General features: G+C 36.5%; 1 protein-coding gene across 4 annotated transcripts; it reads right to left on the reverse strand.

Annotated features, from left to right (window-relative positions):
- Positions 1 to 165: 165 nt before the first annotated feature.
- On the reverse strand, positions 166 to 10731 carry LOC100695334 (5-hydroxytryptamine receptor 4). Of its 4 annotated transcripts, XM_025908279.1 has the most exons (8): positions 10662 to 10731; positions 10435 to 10499; positions 7421 to 7473; positions 5100 to 7015; positions 4745 to 4845; positions 3629 to 3679; positions 3039 to 3094; positions 166 to 2467 (listed from the first exon to the last, which is right to left on the reverse strand). In XM_025908279.1, the coding sequence occupies exon 4, from the start codon at positions 7000 to 7002 to the stop codon at positions 5926 to 5928; it is 1077 nt and encodes a 358-aa protein (XP_025764064.1). In that variant the 5' UTR covers positions 7003 to 7015; positions 7421 to 7473; positions 10435 to 10499; positions 10662 to 10731; the 3' UTR covers positions 166 to 2467; positions 3039 to 3094; positions 3629 to 3679; positions 4745 to 4845; positions 5100 to 5925. The 4 variants fall into 4 exon arrangements, with proteins under 4 accessions (XP_025764064.1, XP_025764062.1, XP_025764063.1 ...); XM_025908277.1 differs by lacking the exon at positions 10435 to 10499 and having other exon boundaries at positions 10662 to 10725; XM_025908278.1 differs by lacking the exons at positions 10435 to 10499; positions 10662 to 10731 and having other exon boundaries at positions 7421 to 8300.
- Between the last annotated feature and the right edge of the window lie 323 nt (positions 10732 to 11054).

The raw sequence follows: 11054 nt of genomic DNA on the forward strand, positions 1-11054 counted from the left end.
TGATTAAAGAAAAATATCTTCTTCATCCAGAAGATGTCACTGTTGCTTTGGCTGTTTTACCTTGTGCACCTATTCATCTTTAAGTGAAGCTAAATGCTTTGGGGATGAGTTATTTTTAGTAGAAGTGAATCTGTTGGAAATAAATTAACACCTGCATTTAATGACAGCGGCCAGAGCAGCAGTAAGAATATGTCTACTGACTGAGAAATACAAATTACAAACGACAAAGAAATACAAAAAGATTTCAGGAAAGCACAAGCACACTTTCATAAATCTGGAATTGGAGGCAGTGCACATTAACAGAGAGAAAGGGAGCGACTCCATGAAGACCAATAAACCTCAGTTGTTTCCTGTTGGAACCCTAATTCCACCATTAGTTTACTCAGTTTTTTTCTTTAATGGAAGGGAAGAACTTTTTTCATTGCTAAGCATTTCCAAAACTAATAAATGATATAAAAAATGTGCAATTGGAACAGCTCCTATCTTCATATCTTTCCATTTCATAAGATCATGAAGGAGCTGGAGTGTACTAAGTAAATACTATGTAACCGTTCAGCAACAGGTAACATTCTATTTCACTAAAGTATAATTTATTAAATGGAGCATGTGCCCGAGCTTGAAAATAGACCATGTAAATTTATATAGTTACCCTGATTACAAAGTTTTTATGTGGTCATATAAACTTAAACTGGTCTTGACTTTGTTAATAGCAGCTTGTCACAAACAACACAAAACGTATTCCCATTTCTTTAGCTGAATCTACAAAAAATGCCAAAGGTAACAAACACAGGCTGACAGCTATAAATCACTCTGCACTGAGCTATGAATCATTCAAGCACAAAAAGGCACCTAACTCACAGGAAGAACCAGTGTTGTGTCTACACATAAAAGACAACTTTGCAAAGAATCAGTGATAACTTTATTATATCTTTAGGTGCTTTATTACCAGCAGCCTGGTACACATATCTTTTGTTTCCATTTTTGTAGTTGAGTTTAAAAAAATGGTAAAGATGACAGAGTTTGGCAAATATAAAATAATATTTTTACAGTCTCTGGGGCTATTTGCCTAAAACTTGGCATATCTCAGCATGGTGTGCAGTGTGTTTTTAAAGAAATGTCAGGAAACTGGACAAATGGTGTCTAAAAAAAGAAATGTATCTGAAAGTCATGTCCTTAAGAAACAGAAAAAAACATCCAGCATAACTGGCTGGGCCTTGGTTGCATTGTTTTGGATGGGTAGGGGAAAAAAGAAGAAAAGCTGTTCATTAATACTGCTGTAATTGTTGTTAAATATAATTTTTGTTCAATAAAAAAAGACCTTGATCAAAAAAAACATCCAGCAAAGACCTGACACGGGACCCGAGAGATACATCTGGACCTTCATTTGATCCATGTAGACTTCAGTGGAAGTCTGGCTCTCAAGAAACTATTCTTCCAGAAGAGAAACAAGGAGAAAAGGCTGAAGTATCCCAAATTATAAAAGGAGTTGCCTGAGTTCCCACTATGATTGTGCTACTGTAACATTAGCAGTGAATTAAATCACATTATTGACACAAAAAAGTGCTTCATTAGATTTTTTGAATTTGTTGTCATCTATCAAAACCTTTCTGGTGCCAGTAAGTTGTAGAACAGCCTGCTGTGAGGATGTACGCTAACAGTGCAGAAATATGTGATACAAGTTGATTAAACATGATAGGAACTTGGTTGTAGCAAAGAAATGAAGACGGCCTTTTACGTGACAGGTTTAACATATTTAATGAGTAAACTGTCTGCAAGAACATACACAGTAATTAAGATGTACATTGACTCCAGACCCCAGCAAGCAGTTTTTGGTAATGGAAACAACGTGTTTGGGTAAACGTTTCAGCCACATCTAGCTTCTCCTGCCACAACTTAAACAACTCATACACCATCCTACACCAATTTATCTTATACGTGATGCAAGTAATCAATTACATCACAAACTTTATGCCATCTCCATTACACTTGTATCCATGGAAGTAATAATCAATGCAAAGTTAGGGTATATTAAGATACTGCATACATACTTAAGATTAAAATGCTACTTTCCATTGTGTGCTCATTATAAACCACCATTCAAATCCTCAGAAATCTACCACCTCAAAACATGTACTAAATGTGGTACAATCTGATAACTCTTTCTTAATGGAAATTTGTACATTTATTTACTGCAGGAAACTTGGTGACTCTGTTTAAACACCTGTTATCCACAATATAATGTTACAATCAGATAGATAAACATTGGATTTTCAAATATCAAACATGGGTGCAGTATACTGTGTTTCCTAATGAATAACAACTAAAGAAACAATCAGCATGTAAAACAGCTGCCTTGGCTGAGATTAAGTGGACACAGCTTTTTTGCTTTGCACTGCTGATGCATTGTGGAGCATCAGCGGGTCCAGTGGAGTCTGTGTGTTTCAGGACCATCCGTGTCTGCATCAGCCTGTGGAGGTGGGTGAATAGGTTATTACACGAACTCATTATACATACTGTGAAAAGTCTACTGTGTATATTATAGATCATTGGCTACTACATTTTGTGTCACTACTTTAAAGGATGGGTTTACTTATGTATTTATCTGCCATTTGTTCACATAATGTTAATATTAGAAAGTAAAAAAATCTTGTATTTTGTGATGCATCTAAATAAATTTCATATAAATGTTCACAAATGTGTATATTATTTGATAACTTGGTTTGATATATACAATCCGGTGTTTCACAATATAATATATCTTATTATGGCTTAGAAGAGAAGTTGTTCACTAAGTTAAATTTGTTCACTTTGGGAAAAGCAAAAGTGTACAACTTGGGGAAAAATATGCTTTACAGTTCTTATTTTACATTTTACATATTTTTCACTGTCACTGTCGTTACTGTTAAATTTTCATCTTCTCTCCCCACTTGAGGTGTTTGTGGAGAGAGTGTGCCTAAAACCTATCCAAATAGAGTGGGTGAGAGGGAGCATACACATTCTAGTACCCCGTTAAGGCACAGATAATCAGTCACACTGACCTTCGAGCAACATGAAGTCTCAAGTTTACCCGACCAATATATTTCCACAGGCTGACCTAAAGAGCACACACAGAAAGAACTCTGTACACTGTAGTCACTTTTTATGTGTAGGATTTACTGCAAGGTTGATGTATCGGTCTGGGTTACACTGTAAAGGCCACCCTAATATTTGCATCAACATATTAACAGCTGTAATGATAAACCATAGCACATCATCACATCCAATATTACACAGTGATTAAATCATGTGATAAAGTGCTTTCAGTTCAATTTCTGAGCAACACAAATAAAAACACTGACAGGATTAGAAATTAACATATTGACACTACAAATTTTCCTTTGTTATAAGTCATATTGTCATTTTCTAGCTCCCACAAAATGTGCTAACCAGAGGTGTGGTGGAAGTCAACAGCTGTGTTAATATCACCGAATACATGCAGTAAATGACACACGATGAAAGTATTTGGGACAGGGCACGTAGGCTTGGTTCCTTAAAAGCATTTATATCACATAGGAAAACATGTCAATAATAATGGTAATTAGGAGGTGTGGTCCAGTAGGGTTTTTTTTCACATAGTGTATTTCATTACCTTAAATCTGTTTCTCTTCTTGTCCCATCTTAAACTGAGATTTTACTGCACCTGTATCAATGATACAGGTAAGTAAACAAGGTAAGTAAAAGTATTTATTTTAATAATAAAAAATGGTAAACTTATGTCAATTGTAAATATGTAAATTGTCACTAGGTGTGAATGTGCGAGTGAATGTGAGTGTGAATGGTTGTCTGTCCCTGTGTGTTGGCCCTGCGACAGACTGGCGACCTGTCCAGGGTGTACCCCGCCTCTCGCCCTATGACAGCTGGGATAGGCTCCAGCGCTCCCCGCGACCCTGAAAAGGATAAGCGGAAGCGAATGGATGGATAGATGGATGGTAAACTTATGGAAAAGAGAAATTAAAGAAAAGAAAAACAGGGCTACCATAACACCTTAGATTGCATATTGGTAAATAGATTGCATTCAACAAATCCTAATAAGAAACATGTTTAGGGTTTGGCAGACTGAACATTTTTTATGAAACAATATTTCTAAGTAAATGTCTTGAAGTGTCACTTGAAGCTGTATCATCAGGTATGGTTTAATAGTGCAGCTGTCCTACAGGGACCACACAGTGAGAAAAAGTCAAGCACAACATCTAATAGTGCTAATTAGGCATTGGCTCAATAAACATCAAATCTATAAAACCTACAAAATATTGAATATTTCAAATTTTTTATCCCCATGTGTTGCTCTTTACTCAGTAATTTGCAATATTTATCAACAGTCATAAGCTTACACACAAAATGTTGTTTTGTATGAATGTTTCTGGGTGTGTGTAATCGATCGTAGTGTGTAACGCCATATCAATGACACCCAAACTATGTTTTCGTTGGGTTGTGCAGGAATTAGCCACCGACTATTCTTACCGGGAACCATGTTTAAACTTTAAATATTTATAAACAGGGTTTATTTATTCTTCGTTCTCGATTATTTCTCATGTAATGTGTATTTATATCGAAACTCTCAGGGTGTAAGTGTAAGTAGCTATTGTATCTAAATGTCGTGCTGCAAAATCATACAAACTGCAAATACCAGTAAAAGCGGAACAAAAGACACACCCAAATTTGTGCTGTGCGCTCTGTTTTTCATATTATTTTTGCTTCTGCTTACATTCAAACTCGTGTGAATTCCTGCTTCTCCGCCAGTCAGTTCAGTCAGGGTGTGTTTTGTAGTCCTTGCTGGCCAGTCTTATCTTGAGTTTATTATTTTCTCTGAAAGAGTTTAAAATCAGATTATACTTTCATCAACAGTAACACTCAGACAACAACAATTTTAAATCTGCGTATGAAATGAAGACGGTATTGATATTTTATGATCATGTGACTTGTCTTAAAATGACACTGTGATACAGACAAGCTCAGGAATGCTACAAAAGCTCTAAATGTCAGTGAATTTTATCACTATAGTTTCAAATTCTTGAGCAAAGAAGAGCAAATTTATAGACATCGGTAAGCTTTACCTTTACCTGAGGTTTAAATCTGCGTGTTCCTGAAGTGAAGTTTCATCTGTTCCTTTCAACTTGCTTCTCCAAGTCTTGCTTCACAAATCTTCCAAACGTTCCCTCTTTCCCCCCATTTAGATCTTGGGAATTGTTTACGCTTACATAAAACCTCTAATTTAGGTATCTTTTGGTTCTCTTTCTTATTAGATGAAAAACAGCACTTCCACAAATTTAAAACCTTTGGCCTATTTTTTTTAGACCTTTAAAAATTACTTTAAGGATAAATATGGGAATGTTCAGCACCTAGGATTTAGTTGGTTTTAGTTCAACACAAACCCTGCAGAGGCAGCTTTAGATGCTTTAATCTTACACATTGCCTACTCGTTAGGAATTGTACCATCATTCCTGCATTTACACATTCCTTACACTCAACAGAGGATCTTCTAAGGACAGAGCAATTCACATAAGTTAGCCAACACTTCTAACTGCTTATTTCCCACAATCATGCTCTTACTTAACTTTATGATCTGCTACTTTTTCCTTTTGAAACAAATGTAATAATAATAATAACAAGAAAAATGAATAATGTAATTTTTATGAAAATGAACCCATAGGCTGGGAACAAATTCTTCCATAATGGTTGAAGGCATAGTTTTAAACCCACCCTCATTAGTGGACAGATCACAGTTAATGATATTCTCCCACTTTTAAGCATATTTTGCCTTGCTGTTAACAAAAACTGTGGCTGAAGTAGTCCGAGAGTAATGTTGTTGATTTAAAAAAATGTAGCCCTCAATGTTTGTTGAAATATCTACACCTACATGTATAGATACTGTAGATAATCTATATTTTAGGATTGCTCTGCACATTCATTTGCCTCTTTTCGAGTATGCGATAATTCCATCCCAGGGGATGATCCGGGCAGGCATACCCCGCAGCCCATAAACATGAGGAACGCCCTCCGAAAGGAACGATTGAACAAACCATACAGGAAAGGGTTTAGAGATGAGTTGATATACCCTAACCACAGAAAGAGATCCCAGAGGACCACCTCTGTGCTGTATTCAATGAACGGGTCCACGATGTTGACAGTAAAGAAGGGCATCCAGAAGATGAGAAAAACTCCCATGATGATACCTAAAGTTTTCGCTGCCTTTCTCTCCCTCTTCATGGCATTCCGGTGTCTTTTTTTCTTGCTTGAGTCTTTACCCACTCCAGCAGCCATCTGGCTTTCCATGGCACTGATCTGCCTGGCCTGCCGCTTGGCAGCTTTGAAGATCTTCCAGTAGGCTATTAGCATGATTGCCATGGGCAGGTAAAAGGCTACTAAAGAAGCCATGACAGCATAAATGCGACTGACCAAGAACACACATAAATCTTTAGGAATCAGCATGTCTACACCAGCAACATGAAGGTCTAGCATAATGGGGCCAAAGGAAATGAGTATGGGGACAAGCCAACACACAGCGATGAGGAGAGCTACCCGCCTGTGGCTCATCTTTAAAGAGTAAACTAGAGGGTTACAGACGGCATAGTAACGGTCGAAGGCGATGCAGCTGAGATGAAATATGGAGGCAGTGCAGAGCATAACATCTAGGCTAGAGTGTATCCGACAAAAAAGAGAACCAAAGTACCAGCACCCCTCCACAGTTCGAATCATACTATAAGGCATCACTACAAGGCCAACTAGGCAGTCAGCCACCGCCAGGGACATGACGAAGCAGTTTGTGGGGGACTGCAGCTGCTTGAAGTAAGCAATGGACAAGACCACCAGGAAGTTGCCCACAACTGTGCAGATGATGCCAACCGAGAGGAAAGCATACAGGAAAATGCGAGAGACTTGATGCCTCAATAAAGTACACGATTGAAGTTCGAGTTGAAGAGATGTGTTATCATCTCCGAGCCATCCCAAGGTGCTGTTATCCATGGTCTAATCAAACCTGTCAAAACATACAGAGAGAATTGGAAATAATTACTTCGAGGCATTTCATAGCACCACTCTATGGCACATTAACAATGAAAAAGTGGACAAACCACCCAGAATCCTGCTTGTTTCAGACTGAAATGCAGCTCTGGGGCTACTTTTTATCAGTAAATCTTTGAACAGTGAACTTTGGTTTGCCATATAAATCACAAGAGACCATGGGCCTGAAAAGCTTTTTCTCAGAGCAGGGGGCGTATCTAACACACAATCTCTTTGCTTGGTGTGGCGAACAATACAGGGTGGTCTTCTAATCAACACAGATGTTGTTATAATGATTGAAAGGTTATATGACATTTGATTTACAAAATCATGACTGGACATAAAACAAAAGGCTTAATGTGTCAGACAATAGTTTGAATACCTTCAGAGGGAAGTGAATTCTCCAAATTCTCCAAAAGTAGGTGGACTCAGTCACTTTTATGAAAACAAACAAGCAAAGAAAACGCTGTTGTCATCAGTGCATCATTATAAATAAAATATATGCTCAAATCTTGTGTTCAGATTATGGATGTAAAGCCAACCCCCACATATCTCACAGTGATTTGGTCTGCTGTCTACCATTCTCTAACTCCTTTACTTTACAGTTCTACCATATAACATGTATATAACATATATCTTTTGCTTCATAGCAGCTGCCATAATATTACAGTGTAACCACATCTTGGAATGCTTATCAAGGTAGGAGGTATTAAGACATAGTTTGGATTGATATTCATTTCTAATGCTCCCCTCTATCTGGTTCTTTACCAACCCATTTCAAAAATTAAACAACACATGTTATGTTTGAAACCATTTTCTGAAGGTTTTGGTGTTTGTCTCATGCACAGAAAAGACAACAAGAACACATCTGCAGGATACCTAAACTGCTTGTGGACTGGTTTTCAGTAACCTTTTGGTTACATTAATAATTTTTGTTCAAATGTTAAATCTTTGATGAAATGTTAAATGTTAACATAAATATGTGGAAGATTCTGTAACAAACTTGGTCTAAAGCCACGTCTATGTATACACAGTCGTTTTGGAAAACACAGCACTTTTCTCAGAACTTGAGCTCTTTCATCTTTAATCTCTCATCAACAGGTAAACAGTGTTTTAGGTCAGTGAAAGTGAAGCTTTTGAAAAACTTCTAGTATACAGATTTTCTTAAACTCCATATGTGTAGTTACATGTGAACAAGAAAAAACTAACATTTGGTCTTTCAGTGTTAACATTTTAGGTTATATTGCCATCTGCTGCTTTGGCATGTTCTTGATTGAGCTCGGCATTGTTTATGTTGACTGATTTATATATTTTCTTTTAATACTTAGGGAAAATTCCCATTTAAAAAAAAAGCCTATATACCTTGTGAGGCTAAACAAAAATGGGTGCATTTCCAAATGAGTTTAAAGAGAAAACAAACATCGAAATTTTAACTCTGTTAAAGTACACTAAAAGCCTGGGACTATGCCAAGCGTAGTATTACAAAGAAGGCCTGGAGAAAGGTAAGCTAATTACCAAGGATGCTTGCAAACATTAGCAATCTGCCTAGCAACAAAACTTCAAGAATCTCTTTCAGCTACACTGACTGGAAATTTTAAGTTTTGGCCATTAGTTTCATCTGCTTGTGTTTGTCATCTTATTTCCTATGTGCTATCTAATACATTATTGAGGAGTATTGTTAATGTAGTAACTTGTAAGAGAAAACCCACGTATAGCTTTGTGGCTTAAAGTTCCATAGTTATCTTACATAAACACCAACTCCTCACTACATTTTTTTTTACTTGACATTAACATATAAATCTGCTCCCTTTATATTAGAATTATAATTGCCTTAAAGATGACCATAATTTTAGAGTTTATTTAAGAAACCAGACCTAGACCAGGAAACAATTAGTAACTACATTCAGTCAACAGATCTAATTTCTCTTTGATAACAATCACCTCATTTGTTGTTTAATATAACAATTTCTGTTGGCACAGTTAGACACACAGATGACCTATAAGGTGAATAAAGACCTGGTGTAGTGTTGGTCATGAACCAGTTACACATTGCTTTGGTCTTGTTCTTGATTTGGACTGGAATGGCCAAAGTCAAAGGTTTGACTTGGTCTTGGTTTACGTGGTCCTGACTATGACACTGAGCAGAACACATACAACTGTAATGAAATCAGAATACATTTCCAGTACAGTGGAGTGAGCAAGAAGCAGATGTTCCAGCTGACTTGGAAAGAATTTAATGAGGACCGCAGGGATAATGGAGCGGTGAGTTTAACTGATCATAGACAGTGGCTATGGATAAGAAAGCAGTCAAGATAAAGTACAATCATGTCCTAATGTACACCAATGAACACTGGAAATACTACAACTTGAATTACTTGCTATATCAAACTAAGTCATTGTGCATAAGAAAATTACAAAACTTAGGGGGGAAAAAAGTTAGTGTCATGTTTCAGTTAAAATGATGATAACTTTGAATCTTAGTCTCTAATTAGTCACGAATTGAGAAAATCTGACTCTGAGTTGCTGAAAAAGTCATTCAGTGTGTGTTTTAGCCTTTGTGATAAAGAATATTATAACTACAAATTAGAACATAATCATAACTGGCCAATAAATTATTTGAAAATTATTAAATGATAACAGAACCTAAAAACTTAAGAGGCTCCAAACAAAATTAGTAAAGTGCTGTCCTTCAGACAGTTGGGACACAGTTCTTGAATAAGTGCTGACGACACAGAGCTTATCTTAATGTGGAGTGTTCCTGGCCTTTATGCACATTACTGTATAGTTTATCACAACAAGTGATACCACGCATAACTCAGCTGCTTTAACTTTCAGTAATAAGTTACTATTGCTTGGATCATTTTGATAATGGTTTAAAAAAAAAACTCTTGTTTGCTTTGGAATTAATGGGTTACTAAAAACATTTCTCAACTTTTTATAGTATAAATTTATCTACCTTTATGTCTATACTGGTTTTTGCTGTATCAGAAAATCTCATTATGTGCACTGTTGACCATTTATTCTGGAAAAGCAACTTTACTGTACCACCTACCTCATCGGAGAAATAGAATAGTTCAGCATTCAGCTAAAAGGTGTAGGAAGAGTCATTTTCAAGACCCTGCACAGATAATTTGAACTTTTCTTTCTTCTCATTTTTCTATTTATTGTATTTCCAGCCTATAATCATTTCTGCAACAGCTATATATTTGCATCTGGGTCTGATAATATTCCTATCTACTACAAAATGATCTGTCAGTTGATTTTTTTATTCCTGGTGAAGGATTATGTATTTTTACTTTTTTAACTCTCTTTTCTACATGTCCTCCTGTCATAATGATCAAACAAAGCACTTGCGTTATCTTGGCTATGAACTATACGATCTTAATTACAAATTACATAGGGGTGAAGCTCCATTTTTCATCTCGAGGATATATGCTTCAACTCACAACTTCACAGGGATTCTATCAGAACAAAGAGCAGATTGGTTACAGTTTAACTCAGCTTATATAAAGCTGTAAACATTTCAGTCAGGGTTAGCGCTCATTAAATAAACCATTTTATTTACTATAACAAATTTACTTCACTAGCGCTGACAGAAAAACGGGTTAAAAATTGACACTCACCTGTGAAGAAGAAAAATGATCGTCTGCCCTTGTGTGTGTCATACTGCAGCTCTGTCAGCCTTAGATTTACACCGACGAGAGAGATAGTAGAGAGAAGTGGGCTGTAATGAACACATGCAACAATAACCACACTAATTAAATGCCTTGCCTTGCCAACGCCCCTGCTAACACAATTCAAATAAATGTAAAAAAAAAAGGAAACCAGGTTTTTTGTTTTAGATTTTTTAAAGATGTCCTGATAACAAAGCCAGCCTTACTGCCGAATGTCATGTCTTCTGAGTGTGCACAGCGGCACAAAAGACAATATGTGGTTTAGAACAGTTTTAAAAAAGGAGATTATATCTGACAGCCAAGTAATACAGTACCAAAGCATTGTGGCAACTTTGCCCAGTT

Source organism: Oreochromis niloticus, linkage group LG6, assembly GCF_001858045.2.
Source record: "Oreochromis niloticus isolate F11D_XX linkage group LG6, O_niloticus_UMD_NMBU, whole genome shotgun sequence".
NCBI lineage: Eukaryota > Metazoa > Chordata > Actinopteri > Cichliformes > Cichlidae > Oreochromis > Oreochromis niloticus.